At 39.7% G+C, this 18,953-nt stretch overlaps 1 protein-coding gene across 18 annotated transcripts in view; it reads right to left on the reverse strand.

The window, feature by feature from the left end:
* Positions 1 to 1,976: 1,976 nt before the first annotated feature.
* The window catches only part of FBLN2 (fibulin 2), a 190,130-nt gene continuing 173,153 nt past the window's right edge, over positions 1,977 to 18,953 (reverse strand). For 12 of the 18 annotated variants that reach the window (XM_038411559.2, XM_043518106.1, XM_043518103.1 and 9 more), the window contains 8 exons: positions 18,687 to 18,824; positions 18,207 to 18,350; positions 13,910 to 14,038; positions 13,295 to 13,420; positions 10,398 to 10,514; positions 8,045 to 8,173; positions 4,178 to 4,301; positions 1,977 to 2,697 (listed from right to left, as the gene is read on the reverse strand). In XM_038411559.2, coding sequence (XP_038267487.1) covers positions 2,340 to 2,697; positions 4,178 to 4,301; positions 8,045 to 8,173; positions 10,398 to 10,514; positions 13,295 to 13,420; positions 13,910 to 14,038; positions 18,207 to 18,350; positions 18,687 to 18,824 — 1,265 coding nt within the window. In that variant the 3' untranslated portion in view covers positions 1,977 to 2,339. The remainder of the gene's footprint in view (positions 2,698 to 4,177; positions 4,302 to 8,044; positions 8,174 to 10,397; positions 10,515 to 13,294; positions 13,421 to 13,909; positions 14,039 to 18,206; positions 18,351 to 18,686; positions 18,825 to 18,953) is intronic. The other 6 variants (XM_043518112.1, XM_043518107.1, XM_043518109.1 and 3 more) reach the window with 1 other exon arrangement.

An 18,953-nucleotide genomic window follows, 5' to 3' on the forward strand; every position in this document is an offset into this window, starting at 1 on the left:
TATCTGGGTGTCCACAGGTTGCAGTGCTGATGAAGACAGTGTTAAACACTATAACGTTTTTTTATATAATAGCATGGAAAGTCTTTTCCAGAACTTTGTTCATCAATTACCTGTCCTAGAAAATGAAAAGCCAGTGTTTCAAACTGCCAGAGGCTTAACATAATGATTGACTGTTGTTGCTTTTAGTCAGCAGAAGTAACAAATTGCTTGTCCATTAATTCTCTGACAGGACAGACTGCTGGAGCTTGAATGGCATTTACACTCAATCAAATACTAATGCTGATGGAGAACTTTGGGTTTCAGTGATTCTTGATGTGCCCTACTGGGGCACGGAGAACTCTATCACCTCTTAATGTGCAAGCTGCATAATGAATCTGAAAGACTTTTGTACTCATTGCAGCAGTGCCTCTTCATCTTGCCAATCCTAGCACTGCAGATATGCATTTACCTGAAATGATAAATTGCAAAAACACATTGTTTCTGATTGGTACTTTACTGGTAAGTTCTTAAGACCATTAACTATAGAAAACAGAACTCGTGTGGAGGAAAGAACACTTTTACAGAAAGGATTCTGACAGAAGAACAAGACTAAGTTTGATGTATGCAACCTACAGATATTCCAAGAATTTACAACTAAAGAATAAAAATTAATTTTCTACAGTCAAGGTTAGGTACAAAAAGGTTTATATTTTATTATCTGGAAAAAGTCCAAATTTTAAAAATGACTTATTTGAAATGGTAGAATTGGCCATGGGATATAATGAATACAGTACATCTCTCCCTTCACCCATAGATAGTGTTTACATATTCTTAATCCACAGTACAAACAAGTTAATATTTTACAAAAAGAGGATATCAAATGGTTGATTATTACTGTATAAAAAGACATAAGACTTGGTTTCTCTCTTGTTTTATATACAATGCACACTGGTCAATATATGATCTACTGTAGGATAGAATGGATTATTAAACTACAGTGTAGTAAATATTTATATATTGTAGTTATGATTTTCATTAAGAACATTTTGCAGAATAATTATAACTAGGTCAAAGAATGCTCAGAAGATTACAGCACTGGAGCTTTATAAAAAGATCATCTACAAAAAATTCTGATATTCATCTCTAAATTCTAACAAATACTTGGATTACACTACACATATCACACCTGGCCCTCAGCTTTGGGACCTCATCCAGTTTCCTATGAGACAAGAGGAAATCCACTTTGAAACTGAGATTGTGCATGATAGAATGACAAATGGTGTAATACAAAAACTGCCAATTTAACTAGCATTTTCCTCTGCATCTTGAAGGTAGCATAACTGAGATAATTTTCTTGAAAAATAAAAGTCACTCCCCTTTTATTTGGTTTATTTAAATTTTCAGTATATTAATCTAATTGCACATCCAGGCTTTTGAATGAGGTGTGGAAACTGATTAAGTTTCCTCTTTGGCATTCCTTTTAAGAATTATAACACATCTAATCTATAAGCAGAGCTACTTGAATAGAATGGATTTGTACAGAGATGAGTTCAAATGGTACAAGACAAATGCTACTAACTGCAGCGGGAGTTTGTAATTGGCAGTGCGAGACATTACACTAAGGCCTCAGTCCTGTAAATGCTTGGACACGTACTTAAATTTAAGTACGTGAGTAGTCCCTTTAAAGTCAAGCCTATGATTACAGTTTATGTTTGTTTGTTGTTGGGGCAGGTTTGTTTGTATATTTTCTGTATTTATTGTTATAGGCAATATACTATGAAAGTTTTGGAAAAAATAAACCTTTTACATGAGGTACACCATCTGTCTGTCTGTACTTACATAGCCTTCATCACCATAGCATCTGGGTGCAGAGACACCTCAGTGAAATTTTTGGCCAAGCAAAAATTAAAGGTTTTAATTTAGGTTTAATTTAGGTAATTTAATGTAGGTTTGTGCAATGTGTGCTAAAGAGAAATTGCTGTTATTTTTTCCCCTAATCAGTGGCACAAACCAAAGCCCCCAAGTGAACTGTTTTTCTTTCTAGTGCAGTGTCTTATAGATGTGACTAAACCAAAGGAATTCACTGGAACAATTGTAAAAAAAAGTTCCAGTACACAACACATGTACTGCCTTTAAAATCTTTCCTTCAATTACGTACAGTCCAATTAACATCTAAAGAATTACACAAAAGACAAGTCAGTAAAAATTAAGTTAATTTACACAACCAATAAAATAGTTTGAAGCAATGATAGAAAAGTATTATAAAGGCTAGATACAGTAAATACCAGTTCCACCATAATAAGCTTTGGTAGAATATTAAAAGAGAATAGCACCAATAAATTCCAATGTCAATACATGCCTCAGTAAGCATGAGCTGTGATGAATATGTAAATTTTGGCAAGAAAAGTTGTGTATGTTCCTTGACGCCATAATTTCATTTCAACATCTAACAAAAAGTCTTTAGGCTCCTTCACTTGTCGCTGAAGATAGACAATGCCCGTATAGGAGTTAAGCTTTCTAGTGCTGAAGTAGTTTTCTTCATTTCCTTTGTTGATGGTAAGTATTATGTTGTCTCCAGCATAGGCCGGTGAAGGTCCAATACGGAAAATATGAGCTGGGACTACGATGTTGGTTTGGAAGTTGAGCTGATAGTAAGTAATTCGCACAGGGGTGTTTTGGCAATCCACATAATTAAAACAATTGTTGCGTTCACACCTCCTGAGAGAGTAAAAACAAGAAATGGTTAGGATTACAGTAACCGTGAGTTAGAAGATGTACATTTCAGTCATTTGTAAAGTCACACAAAGCCTTTGGCATGTGTTAGACAGAAATGCAGCAGAGCCCAAAGCTTCAACTGTGTAATTAACAGCTGCTTGTTCTGCTTTTACAGCCCCCATAAAACATTTGTAAATGATGTAATTGTCAGAGTACAACAGCATATCAGAAACATCTTCCACACAGAGAGTCCTGTTTGGAAGCTCCACAATGGCATACAGAGAAAGCTAGACAAAAGTCATAGTGTGCGTAGCCTAATGCTTGGAAGAGGAATCTGTGAATCATCACAGTGCAAGACTGGGATTGTGTTTTATGAAATCCAAAACAGTTGCACTTACAGAGGCAATTGTACTCTAACTCTTAACAAATGCCTGTACTAGCCAAACTGCCCAATCCTAGCTTTTAAAGAAAACAATAAACTATGTTTACGGCATAAGTGATAGCGATTTTCATTTTGGAGAGGAAAAGAGCATCCTCTGTGATTTCTCCATAGCTCTTGTATTTCCTTCCCACTTATTCTCCAAGGCCATCCAACACAGCCATCCTCTTTGATTGTGAATGTTTGGACATGGTTGCTTTCTGGGCACAGAGGCACCATTCTGCTTGCAGTGCAAACTAATGCAGGGACTGCTGGGACACTCCCCCACTCAGGTGAATGAGACAGCACAATCAGAACACAACAGATGTTCCTTCATTCCAGTTCTGTGTGTGATTCACAGCTTCCACTCTAATGGAATAGTTCCTCCATGTGATTGATCCTTGGGGGGCAGTTGCTCCAGTGCACCAGACTGTACAGTGAACATGTGCATTAGAGCAGAAACTGCAATTCCCGTTCCATAGTAAACTCCAAAATACCTATATATATATTTTTATATTATATTATATTATATATATATATATATATATATATATATATAAAAAGAAGGTTCTGAAGTGGAGCAAAACCCAAAATTTCCCAAGGACTGGAAATTCCAAATTTTTGCATAGAAAAAGTTGAAATGACATTTCACTTGGATGTTTTTGAAATGTTCCCAAGGCTCCTTGAGTTCCCTAAGGCCCTGACAGCCCACCAGGTGAAGTGCTGGGCAGTCTGGGGACCCAGGGCTCTCATAACTTCCAGACTGTTGATGAACTGGGAGTCCTGACTCCAAGCCAGGGACCTTGGAAGCCCTCTGCTAGGCTGCTCATGCCAGTTCTGTGGGAGAAAACAGCATTTTCCAACAGAAAAAGGTCCCATTTGACAATCTCCAACCAGCCCTAATGTGACTATTGAAGCACAGAGCTCTAAATCAGCAGCAGTGGGAGTTCACTGGACAGCCCAGAAGCCACAGCAGAGTAGCAGGGAGCACTTTACAAATACTATAAGATTAAAACAGGCTGAAAATAATGAGCAGCCAAAGGGAGTTTGTTAGTAAGGACTTACATGTCAGATACTTTTCTGTAGTTCTGAGGGCACTCAAACAACAGGCATCGGTAGCTGCCCTGGATGTTGTAGCAAGACTCTGCAGCTGAGCAATTGTGGGTTCCTATTGCGCATTCATCAATATCTGACAATGGTAAAATGGGGAAAATATGCAGTACTCTACAAATTACTATGTGCAATCATGAGATATGAACCTGAAAAGATGTACACATGTGTGATATATACAAAAAGAGAGACAGGCCTGTGCTTTTGGAACTGAAGGAAAAAGGCTTGCATACTGACTCTCTGTGGCTGGCAGTTTGCCTACCAATAGTGACTGTTGCCTGCAGGCCTGGATTGTTACAAACACAATGTCAACATGCAGGATTTGAAATCCAGATCCAAATTTTGTAGGTCAGGCTCATCTCTAGTACATATATCCAGATATGTAGCTCTCAGGGTCTTGGAATGGTGAAATAAAGTATGTTCATTTAGGTTATGTTAAAATTCCAGTGCATATTAAAACAGGTTGTGAAAAAAACTGGTTTACCTCCTTTTTGGCATTATCATTTATTATTAGTTAAAAGCTGACAGCATGCTTGGCACTATACAAGAAACAGGGAAGACAAGGGTTCCTGATCTAAGGAGCTTGAAATCTTTCCTTTGTTATCATTTGACTGCCATGTCTCCCACTGAGGTGACTTGGCAGACTCCAACCATCCTGCCAAGATGCACCTGCCAATGCTGAGCATTTTGTAAATATTTTCACATCTTTTGAGATGCTAAATTCTGCTCCTCTTACTCCACAGCAAGCAAATCTGATGGAAGCCAGGATTGTTTTAACTTCCAGTGGGGAATAAGTAGCAGAAAGAAATGAACTCTTGAAACCGAAGATCCTGCTATCATACCACTGCTCTTCGTAATCAAACAAAACATTCTCAGGTCAAAACTGAAAGATAATGATTTAGGCAGAACTACTTCTGAGTTGGTTGGTCATCTCTGTTGTTCACGAGGTGCCAGGAGATCCATGATATGAACAATACAGTGAATCAGAATTATTTTAGTCTGCTTCCTCGCTGTCACTAGCAATAATCTTATAGGACATAACCAGCCGGTATTTACAACAAACAGGCCTTCTCATTGATTTTTTACAGGGTCAGAAAGGCAGATTATATGTCAATGTACGACTCTTTGAAGAGCTCCCTACATGGTTATTTTGAATATGGGAACTTCATGAACAACAGTTTAAAACAATACAATTTGATCCTAAGTATTTAATCTCAAAAAATGTCCTCTACTAATGACAAAAATTGCAGAAAGCAACACAGAATTCTAAGGAAAGATGCTTCAAGTCACTGGGCAGAAATACGGCTACTTGAATAATAAAAATGCATAGTACTAAACCATGGTCCTAAAAATGCTGAAAACCAGATGCAATCACAGGGATCCAACGTGAGCAGAAAAGATTGGCAGACATCTTGCAGTCACATTGTGTTTTCTGAAATGTCTAGACAACACAAGGAGGTTTTAAAATGAAATAAATGTTAACAGACAAACCACGCGGACAGTGTAGTATTCTGTAATTCTGCCAATTGTCATAGAGGAGAATCTTAAAGGAAAACCACAGCCATCCCCCCTAGAAATGAGACTTGATCTTGCAGGCAGCACTGACTGGTTTAAAAGCCCAGCAAAAATATATACCACATGAAATAAAAGTGAATTAAAGTAAATTAGGCCCCTCATAAATTCTCAGAACTGGCCCCAGGTGAAAAGGGAAAATTTTTCTATATTGTAGCCAATGTCATGAAAGGCTCACTTCACCAGTTTGGCTCTAGTGTGAAATTTGCACAGCTTTTTAAAAATGTTCTATAAGTTGAGGAGCCACCTACAACTCCTCTGTTTGAATTCATGGTGCAATGAAAATGTCAGCAAAGAAATGATACAAAGGACAATACTTTAGTGGCTTTCAATGTAAGCATAGAGCAGATGAGGAACACTCAGGTCCAGATCCTCAGCTGGTGTAAACTGATCTAACTTACTTGGATTCAGGCTGATTTACACCAACGGAAGACTTGGCCCTGAATTTAGACTGTTCTAGAAAGAAATGCATAAGACCATCTTTTCAAAGAGGCCTCTATATATGAGCCTGCAACATTCTGTGTGCACCCACTTGGCATTGCTCAGAAATCTGCATTTGTTCATGCAAACATGACATGTACATCTGTGCAAGAAAACAAGCACCTAGTAACCCAGTTACTTCTGCTGCATGGTTAAGTGCCAGTTTACACGCACAAAATACATGGTTGCCTCTACACACATATTTTTTGCAATTATCAATGCAGATACATGGTTGTACAGCTGCAAATAAAGAGAGTACATTTTTTGCAGAATCTTTAAAAATTTGCCTCACAAGTATCACTATACAGTTTACTCAGTGGGGTAAATCCACACAATGCTGGGCTCCCTCTGTGCAGGTTTAAGATGGCAAGCAATGCACTTGAAAAGAGGGTGAAACCTGCAAGTGTTTCTCCCTGGTCAGTGTGTGCTACGCATCCCCCTCTGTGCCTGAGCCACAGAGGATATGGGTCTCTTAGAGCTCTGAGCTACAGAGAGCCTGGCTAGTCAGCTCAGCAGTAGTGACTCATACTATTAAGTCTGAAGTAACCTGCTTCAAATTCCAGCCTTCACAAAGATAGCAGCTGTCATACAAGCAGCATCAGGTCATGATGTCAGCACATAACAGAAATGGAGAGAGGATCGTTAAAGCTACTGTAGGTGGGCAAAATAAATGTTTCCTCTGACTTCCATGCAAGAGGCATAACACTGAGAGCCTGATTCCGAGGTCATTCATGTTTTTACACATGCTAACTCCACTGAAGTCAGAGGAGTTCTACTGATAAGAAGAATCAGAGCCCAAGAGTTGAGTTGTGCAACTAAAAAGTCTGAAAAAAGAACAGGAGTACTTGTGGCACCTTAGAGACTAACAAATTTATTTGAGCATAAGCTTTCGTGAGCATTCCGATGAAGTGAGCTGTAGCTCACGAAAGCTTATGCTCAAATAAATTTGTTAGTCTCTAAGGTGCCACAAGTACTCCTTTTCTTTTTGCGAATACAGACTAACACGGCTGCTACTCTGAAACCTAAAAAGTCTGAAGATGCCCTGAAAAACTAGGAGCAGAGTAAATGCCTGATAGCTAGTATAACTGACCACACTAATGCATGTAGGGTGATAGGTTATCAGCTCTTCAATCATCATTACTTGACAAGCGCATCTTTTCAAAATGGAGGATTTTAACTTCAAACATGTACAGCTGTACAGCAGATGAAAACATTAGCCATCTTAAAAACATTTCTGTGATTTTATGGGAGTAGTTAGTCCAGTGTGGTTTATTCCTTACTGTTTACTTAAGCCAACATTTTCAAACTTGTATGCCTTGAAATTAGGCACTTAAGTCCATATTTAGTCTCCTGAATTTGGTCTCCTAATTTTCAGGAGTGTTGAGCTCCCACAACTTCCACTGAAGTTAGAGATTTGAGGGTTCATAACCTCTGAAAATCAGCCCATTTACTTAGGAGATGAAATATGGATTTATCCCACATGTATAACTTTAGGTACCCAAGTGAAAATGTTTACCTCAAATTGTATAATACAGTGGTTTCCATTAAAAAGAGGATTAAATAGTTAATACATAGTTATTTCTTACTCCAAATATAGCGCAAAAACTGACACCTCTGATAGGGATATGTGGAGACTATTGCCACGTGTTGATGTTTTTACGGTGATCGTTGTATAAAATAGAGGTTTGAATGGATAACCCTAAAGTTCTAGATTGTGTCCAGAACTGACATCAAGTTACAATCTTTTCAGTCCCTTAATCTTATTCTCACCTCGACATGTTCTTCCATTTGCTGCCATAGTATATCCCTGCTCAGGACAAGCACATTGGTAACTACCAGGAACATTCACACAGCGGAAAGTGCAAAGAATACCCGCACTTTGTGTGCACTCATCAATATCTGGAATTAAATTATTACAAAAGCATTAGAGAAGTGACAGATGTAAATGAAGAGAAAATGGAACTCAAGTAAATTCCGATGGCTCTGACACAGGTGATGTCAGATGCAATCACTCATCTCATCTATAAGAAGTTTTAATTAACAAGCGCCCAACTCTGAAAGTCTGACATTGCTGTAGGGTCGTTCACAGTGTTTTATGAAGTGTTCAGTGCAAAGCTCCCCCCTTGCTCTCCCCTTACATGTTTGAATATTACTATCTGACAACTTAAAAGTAATGCAGAGTGGCAATAAAACAAGCATATGTCTGGGTTTATACTCTCCTGTAGCTTTCCAAATTCAGAATTCCTCTAGAACTTTTAGGGGAGCTTTCTCAGATCTTAACGGAAGGAATCAGGTGTTTGACTTCTTCATAAACAAACAGAGATTCTCTCCCAAGTATTTATTAGGTGTCTGTTAAACAGGTGCTAAAAAAACAAACAAAACCCAAAGGCTCAGATCCTTCATCCCCTCAGACAGCAGAAAGCCAGCCAGAAAGCTGTCCTATAGGCTGCAGCTGGAAACTGCCCATACATCACCTGCTCCTGATTTTTGGTGCAGTTTGGTGTCAGAGCAAACTGGGGGAATGACCAAAATATGATGCACTCTGGTGAGCCACAATAGCATAACAGCTCCAAGGGGACCATTACAGCCAGTGGAAGTCAGAGCAGACTTTAAGCTCAGCTATGGTACTGCAGAGGTTTTAGATCAGTGGTTCTCAACCAGGGATATGTGTACCCCTGGGGGTACTCAGAGGTCTTCCAGGGGGTACTCAACTCATCTAGATCAGTGTTTCTGAACTTGGAGGTTTCAACTCCTAAGGAGGGTGTCACAGGACAGGTTTAGGGGGCCCGTGACCTGTCCATGACTTTTACCAAAAATACCCCTGACTAAATCTCTACTTCTGGTGCTCCTGCTGGGGGCTCCAGCATGGGGGCTGACTTTCTGCCAGCTGCTGCTCCCAGGGACTGCTCTGTGGACAGCTTCTGGGTGCCCCGGGCTGCTGCTGTTCAGGAGGACCCCAAGGCATCCCCAGGACCACTGCTCGGGCACTCTCCAGAGCCAGCCACACTGGCCACTGTTCCGGCGGTCCCTGGAGCTAGCTGCCCTGAGCTGCCCGAGCAGTGGCCTGCACAGCTGGCTCTGGGGCAGCTCCCAGTACTGCTGCTTGGACGCTCCCTGGGGCTGTCCCCAGAACCACTACTCGGGCGGTCCGCGGGAACAGCTGCTAAGATGGCCCTGAAGTCAGCCATGCCAGCCACTGTGGAAGTTACGGAGGTCATGGAAAGTCACGGAATCACAGAGTCACTTCTGCAACCTCCGTGAAAGAATCACAGCCTTAGTCATAAGTGCAGGGACGGTATTAGGGGGTGGCAAGCAGGGCAACCGAGTTTCATGCCACAAGGGGCCCCACGAAGCTAAGTTACATGCTTCAGTCCCGCTGCTGAGGCTCGGGCTTCAGACAAGACTCGGAAGTGCAAAACAGACTCAGGTCTCACACTGAAATATAAGTATACAATATTTATATTCCAATCCATTTATTTTATAATTATATGGTAAAAATGAGAAAGAAATCAATTTTTCGGTAATAGTGTGCTATGACATTACTGTATTTTTATGTCTGATTTTCAAAGCAAGTAGTTTTTAAGTGAGGTGAAACTTGCGGGTAAGCAAGACAAATCAGACTCCTGAAAGGGGTACAGTAGTCTGGAAAGGTGGAGAACCACTGTTTATAGAGTTTCAGAAAAACAGTCTGATTAAAACCTCTTACTTGTCTTACTTGCTCAGACTTCAGTCTCTTGCCACTGTGAGGCAATAATCTCACTAGTTCTTCAGTCACGCATAGGTTCCTCCAGCAAAGCTAGGCTATACATCCTGGCTCCTGTGAAGTCTGATTTGTATTGCTCTGGTGGAGCAAAGCAGACTTAAATCCGGTCTAAGTGGGCAGCTGAGATTTCCCTTTGCACAGGAATTCTCCAATAGCATACATACATTGTTTCTGGCCTTATGCCATTCCCTTTTCACAGCCCCTAACACTGGAGGCATGCCCAGTGCATTGCTACACTCCAGTAATTGCCAGCGGCTGGAACAACCCTTTGTGGGCACTGCAGCAGGGCATAAATTTCAGAGCCTTAGACAGGCCGCTGCAACATACAAAAAGTACAAACGACATGAACAGCATCCATACCTTTACAAGAATGGCCGTCTTCTGCTAGCTGGTACCCTTGCCTGCAGTAACACTGATAGGAACCATAGACATTGGCACACTCCTGACTGCATGGAGTGCTGTCACATTCATTCACATCTGTATCCAAAAATAAACAAAAGTATTGCTACACTGGAGAAGAACAGAATCTACTACAGTTTCCTGCCTCTGACAGGAGCTATAACCAGATTCTTCAGGAGAACATGCACAATTATGGAATAATCTGCTCACAGGAGAAATTTTTGTCTAGCCCTCTTTGCTAGTGATTGGTTTATGGCCTGATGCACGAGGAACTATAGCCCTTCCATAATAATAAATGTAATTAATATATTACAGTTAGTGAAAAATGCCAATTCGTTTCTGCAAAATAAATGAATAAAACAATTCAAAGAAACGAAACAATTTTCAATGTTTTGTCATTGCATAATTCTTTGTTTTGATCCATTTTGATTTTGATTTAAATACAAACAAAAAGAGTTAAGTTTTCATTTCTTTTGGTTTTTTCCTTCTCCTTTTATTCCCTCCTTTCTCCTCTGGAAAAGAGGATAAAGAAAAAAAAGAAAATGGGGAGAGGGAGGAGATCAGCAAATGGAAACCAAATCCTTTCTATTTTGATTCAATTTGAAATTTTTTGTTTTGATGAAAATTTGGAAAGTTTCAAATGATCCAAAAAAATGTTGGAAGAAAATTTTAATTTTTTGAAAATCCATTTTACATTGAAGAAAAACCTTTTCATTGAAGAATTTCAACTAGTTCGAATGTTGATCCTATCTCCTATAATTGGCTGTTCACATCCACTTGAATAACTCAGGAAGAAAAAATGAACAGCAATATGCCAAGTGGAGCAGGGAGAAATTTTTCAGGTGAATTTTTTTTTTTTTTAAACCAAAGCAGATTTGGGTCAACCAAAACATTTAGCAAATTTGGGTCAAATTCACTGAATTGTTTAATCTGAAACAGAGAAATCACAAAAAGTTGCGAAAAAATCAAAACATTTCATTCTGATGTTTTCAGAATGAAGCTTTTCAATTTTTCTATTTGAAATGGCTTTTCATTTTGAATTCTGCTTCTATGTTATTTTTTAAAAGTTAAAAGCCCTGAACAGAAAAAGAAACATTTAGTTTTGTCTCTGTAGCGAAGGAAAAAACATATCGGGTATACTTAGGATATAGAGGTGAAATATAAGTATTAATTAATGTTGTAATATGGGGCTTACAGGACTTAGGCCTGTAAGATATTTAGCTTAGCCCAAACAGGGCCTCACATCAACTAGTTGACTGATGAATAACCTTGTATGGGGAATTGTGCTGAGTGCTGATATTTGGGGAAAAGTGTATTGCAATGTATCCGCTAACAGTGTAAGATGCCAGTTAAAGCTGGTTGTAACATTTTGGGGATTTTTGCAGACATGGGGTGACAGCAATGTGCTATTCACAAATTGTTATGGTGGTTGAGGGACATAAATGTTAATGAGTATAAGGGGAAAGTTAGCCTATGAAAAATGGGGCACCCCAGATTTAGTGGGGAGTAGAAGTACAGATAAGGAAAACAGGGTTAAAATATGTATAAACACCAGTGGGTCAGTATAACACATTATAAAAGTTGTGGCCCAGCCTGCATGCCTTGAGAGTCACCTGGATGACACCCACTGGTGAAGAGGGTGATGATGAGCAGGAGGAAGATGATTACTGACACTCTGGGGTTCCCCAGCAGGAGATGTGAGTGATGCCAGTCACAGGGCTAAACACTTTGTACTATCTTTCTATCTACAGCTGTATTTTAGTAGCTGTGGGATTAGTTATCTGCTAAGTGGATTTGTTAAGTGGATTTGTGATAAATAGCAGTTTCTTGTGTGCTCCCTGGGTTCCCCATTCCAATAACATTGATGATAATCTTCCTGAGGCTGTAGCTACTCAGGGGACTGAACTTTTATCGGCCACTGCTGTCTACAAAATGAATCCATAATCAACACATTGATCCATCAGTTAGATGCTACAAGTTGAACAAAATAGTTAGTTTGACCTGAAGATAGTTTGATTTTGTTTTTACTTTTTCAGTTTGATTGAAAAATTTTATTTTGCGTTGACCTGCAAGATTTTTTGCAGTTCAGTCATTGAACTGAAAAAAAAAATCAGTTATTTGCACAACTCTAACCAAAAAGATTAGCTCTAGAAACAGAATGTGTCAAGCTCGTGCACAATTACTGGAGATGTACCTACTTTCCTGCTCACTCAGTCTAGAAGAGCTCCTCAGAATGCATTAGAACCATGATGTTCCTGGTCTTTTGTGCTGCTATGTGTTCCCAGATCAAAATCTGAAAGTTACTAAAACTACCTGAAACAGTAGGAAAACCTGCTACTGGGTGGTGAGGAAGCACAGCTGCTAAACAACAAAGGCAGATTCAAAACTGCAAGTCAGTTTGCTTCTTTACCTGCAAATATTGTAACCACAAAGATGAGGGCACAACTATGAAAGAAGTTGACAAGGTGGGGGAAAGACAAGAGAGAAAAAGGTGAAAGGCACAAGAAAGAGGCACCTTGAGTTGTCACCTTATAATGGCTTTTCAGCATTTCATTTCTTGTTTAGTAGAAATGACCTGCCTTGCCTACCACCTCTGTGATAGAGAGTAGGAGATGTAATGATGCCGGAGAAGCTTTACATACATATTGCAAGTTTAATAAATACCTTAACCACATTGCAGTTTGAGAGCCATTCTAAGGATGCTCGGAATGTGAAATTTTAGTGTTTGCATAGCCTCAGAGCATGTATGAATCATGGGTTCTTGTATCAAATGCCACCCAAACTTCCTCCCCTAAAGTCCTTCTTCTTCCAGTGCAAACTTTGTCTTAAAAGGAAAGGAAAGCAAAGCAGTGCAGTACCTTCACAGTGCTTCCCATCATAGGCCAAGCGGAATCCAGATGAACAAGAGCAATGGTAGGACCCAGGAGTGTTCTCACAGGTGTGCTGACACAGTCGTCCTGGGTAATTCCAGCACTCATTTATATCTGTCAGCAAAACAAGCAAACAATGGGAAAACACAGGATTCGAGAGAGACATGGGAGGTGTCAGAGATCGATCTCTACAGTGTGAAATGCTGCAACCTTGGTTTTCTATATTGTCTGGCTTTGTACTCTAAGTGGCATACAGTGAAGATAATATATAAAAAGCTTTATCCCAGTGCATTCCCCAGAACACTGAAGATTTTCAGAAAGATACATTTCTGCAGCAGAAGATATTTAACCCAGAGAAAAATACTGTGCAGATGACCTCAATCAATAACCTACCATTGAGCGAAACTGAGGACATCTGCTCCATAATGACACAGAAGAATGGTGGAGGTTGGTCAAAATGAATGAAGGTAGTTGGGGAAGCAATCCTATTACCTCTTCTGAGCTACTGTAGAGCAGAACTAATAACTACACACTAAACAACAGCGCTAAATACTGCGATGGCTCATCAATCAGTAGATTCTGCTTGCTGTGTGCCTTACATACCAATGCAGGCTCTGTTGAATGCATCATACTGATAGCCCATCTTGCAGTCACAGCGATAAGCTCCAGGTAGATTATGACAAATCTGTCCCTCTCCGCAGCGGTGTATGCCTGTCTGACATTCATCAACATCTATAGCAGGAAAGAACATCATTTACTTTAAAATGTGTGTGGGGGGGGAAGGGGATGGAAGTGGTGGGCATTCACTAAATGACACAGTTTAAGAAATGCCACACCGCTGAGAGAAGTTTCAAGTAAAAGAATAAAAGGAAAAGGAACACTTAACTTTATTTTTCCTGTGTCAGGAAAAATAATCTTTTTTTTCTGCTCTGTTATTCTCAGAGATGGCTTCATGTATGGCCAGGCTCCTCTAAATCAAACTTTTGCAAAATAGTACATTGTTTGGAAAAGAAAACAATGCTTTCATACACCATGAATACCTCCCATGTTACCCCACAGTTAGCTCAAAGCAAAATTTCTGGTTACTGAGCTCAAACCATGCCATTTAAACCTGTTTATCAACAGCATTTTATAGTGACATTCTCCGATGTTGTTAGGTCAATACATATTGATATTAGGAGTCAGCAAGTTATAGCAAATCAGATAGAGCAAAGTAAGAACCAGTTCAAACTTCGGCTCATCTCCTGAGCCAAGCCGGACCTAATTTCTGGTTCAAATAAATTTCTCACCTGTACTTGTATTGTTAACTCTAAGTTCCATTTTCTACATTCTTCTCTTTCCCCAACCTGATCCTCTTCTCTGCTATGACCCAAACCAATCCTTGATACTACCCCATTTTCTATCCCCATCCGATCCAAAATCCAATCCTGACACACCTGCCCACCCCTTTCCAATTTACAGATCACTAATCTCGGTCTCTCCCCTGCTCCCATTCTGTTCCAAGATGAGAATAAGAGTCTATTTAATACAGGCTGGTAGGATCCACAATGCAAGTAAAGATGAAGCCATATCAAACAAACATCTGTTTATTCTCCTCTAGGACAAGGTTCAGCAATTTGGTTTGGATAACAGTCCAGCATTTTAAGAGCTTATTGATCATCTGAACCTTTTGAATTCTGCCTCTTCCCATCCCATCAGGTCCTTTCCCCTCTTCCATATCCACCTCTTCAATTCCTCCGGCATCCTAACTCCCTCTCCCCAACTGCCAATAGGGCTGGCTTTGTTTATCATCATCTGGGAGGGCAGTCTAAGACCTGAAACTCTCCTTGCTGTGCTCTAGTTGGCTACTCTATGCAAATTCATAGATTCTGGAACTACTCCAGAGGGACCCAAGAATGGATGGTCCCACTCCACCCTGCTCTAAATTTGGAGATAGCAAGTCTGCTCAGGAAAAAGAATGGACATTTTCTGAGCCTCTGCATGGATGCTTGCTGTGGTAGGTCTCTTGGGAGCCAGGGGCCCACAAGGGTTACTTATACAGACCTCAAATTGATTTGTATGTGGCGAGAGATGTAGCTTCATGTTTGGTTCAGTTCTTATTTGGCACAGATTCACACGTTTCTAACGACTGTAGGCATTAGATTTGCAGAAAACCCTGTCCAGGAAAGAATTCCTGGAAGAGGGAAAGATTTCTGCTGAAATGTTGCCTCTCCGCTTTCTTTCAGATCAGAGTAAGCATTAGGAAAAGGGAGTCTTTAACACAGATTTAAATCAGCAAATTAGCAATTTTATTTGCAGTGAATTCATTTGTGCCATTATTTCATTTGTTTGTTAGAAATTGTATATTCCAATGTATAAATCCCTGCCCTTAATTTGGTCTAGGACTTTATTCAGTTTGAGGTGCGTATTTCAAGATAGTTACAATACTTTTCAATTAAATGTAAGGGGTTGGTTGCTACTAACTGATCTGGTGAATTAGAAAGAATGAACACATTAAGGATAAAGTCTCTAAACAGAGGAAGATGACCACACAGGCTCAGTTCTGCTGCAGAGACATGTCCAGATGATCTATTTCTATTACTATGAGTTAATCTGAAGTCCAATTAACCATCACAATGCCCTAAAGAAATTGATTTTATCATAGAAAGGGGAAATTGGAACCACATGGTTTTCTTTTTTCTTCTACATACCCTTTTCTTATTTAAAGCAACCATATTAAAACATTTAGACTGAAAACAGAGGCAGAGCTCACTTAGCCGGAGGCAGAGAGCTTGCATGAGGCATAGGTCATATTAACATGAAACATTTCTTTCCCCAAACCAAATAGAAAAGCAGATTCCTACACTCTCTAGATGGGGCAAGCTACCATATGAATTTTCTTGTACCTGGACCTAAAAACTGTGCCAATCATTTAAATTAAAAATGTGGAGTAACATCTGTAATTGCAGTGTATTACATTATCTCATCCCTATAATCACACAACCCAGCCATATATGAGTAATGTTTTTTTTTCTCCTTAAAAAAAAGGAAGAAAAGAAAAGAAAATGGTCCATTTTTCTCAGGTCAGCAGTTTGGAAACTCAAACGATAGTGAAGCACTAGCCATCACAAGTCAACTTTGATACTGGTCTGAAAACAAAGGCCTTTTAAACTAATGCTGGGACTTTGGAGCTGCCTGCCAAAGGCTGTCGCCTTGTAGAAAAATGACATGTGGTGCTAATCCAGGGCATGAAAAGCCTTTGTCCTGTTTTGATACTAGCTTCACAGTCCCAAAAACTATTGCCAGGCCAGAGCCTCAGCTGGTATAAGTTGAAACAGCTTTGTTGACCTCAGTGAAGTAACACTGATTTACACCAGCTGAGGATCCATCCTAGAGTGTTAATGCTTTCCATTGTGAGGGTCAGGAGCATTTCCTTTTCTCTTCGTGTCCATTGGCGTATCACCCTGAGGCTGTGGATGGCATTGTGTTCTGCACAGCTGAGGTTATGGGGCAAGTGATGCTGCTTTTCCACAATTTCAGCCCGTGCACATCAGCGGAAGCACTCTATGTAGAAGTCCAGTCTGTTGTTTCGACCTTCAGGAGGAGTCCGCCGAGAATCCTTCTTTTTGTAGTCTTGGTAGGAAGGTCTCTGTTGTTCAGAGGTGTGTTGGAAATATTCCTTGAGTCAGAAATGTCGAAAATAGGATTCTAGGTCACCACAGAACTGTATCATCTTCGTGGGGGTGGAGGGGCAGAAGGAGAGGCCCCGAGATAGGACTGTGACACTCTGAGGATAGTAGTGCAGAAGTGAGATACGTGGTGGTAATGTAGGGCAATGTGTAATGCTGAAGGTGGGAAGTTCATCTGACATATGTCCTGTATCCACATCACTGCTCTCTGCTAGGGGCCTTTTTCTTTTTTAGCCCCTTTATCTTTTACAGTTTATTAAACCTTGCTATGAGCAAAGTCAGAAAATAAACGAATGGGACTTTACTCTTTCCATCCCTCCCCTAAATTCACAGAAAGGCTGATTTTGTTCTTTTCACATTCTCTGTTCACTGCAAAGATAATTAATGGATATTTGTAGTATTGGTCCTAAACAGCATTTGGATGTATTGGTTCATTTCTTTCCAAATATAGTTTCCTATTTTCTACATTTACAAAATATATTTAATTCATAAAAAGACACAACTTCACTCTTGTTTGAACTCTGTAGGCCAGTCTTTGTTCTCTTGCATCTCATGTAGTCATTTACACCAGTAACTTAATGCAAAAAGAAGTGTAAAATCCTACACATCTGATTGGATATGATTGTACACCCACTTTATACTGGTGGAAGTGACTGCACAAGGTGCAGCACAAAGAGAATCTGGCCCTGAGTATATGTGCACTTCTTTAAACAAAGAAGTCAGGACTTGGACTTATTCTGAGAATTTGGACAACAGAAAAATAACTAGGAATTCCATTTGCACTGCTGTAAAGACTATCTGCCCATTTATCTCTTTTGATGAATGCTCTCACAGTATCTCTTATGCAGTATGTTATTACCCCAGACCACATCCGTCCACAGTGAGATACTATGAAATAACAGAGTGTGAAGCTTTTGACTGTCAGGTTGGGACGAAACACTGAGTCAGACAGAATCTAGAATGAAAGTTAGTAGGTACAAGATGCAACCAAAACCAAGCTCACTCAAGGTCACCAAAAGGAACTAACTACAGTATTCAGGCATTAATAACAACATAACATAGTCAGTACTGACCAACAGGCCGTTTAGACATCACCATCAAGCCAATCTTTAAACTCTCCTACTCCTGGAATGCAGTTATAAAATTGAAAGTTTTCTAAAACTATTTAGGAACTGAAATAAGCTTTTTCTTTTAACAGAGCACCCAACTGCAGAGAGGAGTCTGATCCTTACCGATACATCGAGATCCATCCTCACTGGAATGATAGCCTCTGCTGCACATTAACAGGTTTCTCTGACAAGTGTATGATCCAACAGTATTGATACAGTTGAATCCAGGCTTACACGGCTCAGGAAGTGACGTGCATTCATTAATATCTGTGGAAGAGAAAGTGTATTAGTATTAGCTATTCAATAAATCTGCTTCTTTTGGTTCCAGCTGTCACTTCTTTTCCTTCATTTTGATTTTGATTTATTATGTAATCTATGTAGGGGCTGATGAGAATCAGTTATGCCTGCATTTTAAAACTTCACGGTATGCAAATCCAATATATAACATTTTTAAAAGAGCAGCAATATTTGGACAAAATTCAGTGAAAATTTTAAGGAACATCAAACACAATCAATGTACAGCCACTGAACAGTGTAACAGTATCAGGAGTCTGCTCAGTGCTACTGCACACATTAGAAATGTATTGCTGTAATCACACTTACCGACACAATTACCCTCCGGGTCTTGTAAAAATCCTTCCATGCATCGCTGCTTTGATTCACAATAAAATGATCCTTTTGTATTCTGACATACAAAGTTTACTTGACAAGTATGAGTTCCTCTCACACATTCATCAATGTCTATTAATAAAGATAAAGAAACAATATGTGATCAATTCTGTCATATTTTTTTCTAATCCTGTTAAATAATTTGTAACCCTCTTCCTTCCTCCCCCCTCCCCAGAAATGCGGTTATGAAGTATCAGATTT

Source organism: Dermochelys coriacea, chromosome 7 (assembly GCF_009764565.3).
Source record: "Dermochelys coriacea isolate rDerCor1 chromosome 7, rDerCor1.pri.v4, whole genome shotgun sequence".
Taxonomy (NCBI): domain Eukaryota; kingdom Metazoa; phylum Chordata; order Testudines; family Dermochelyidae; genus Dermochelys; species Dermochelys coriacea.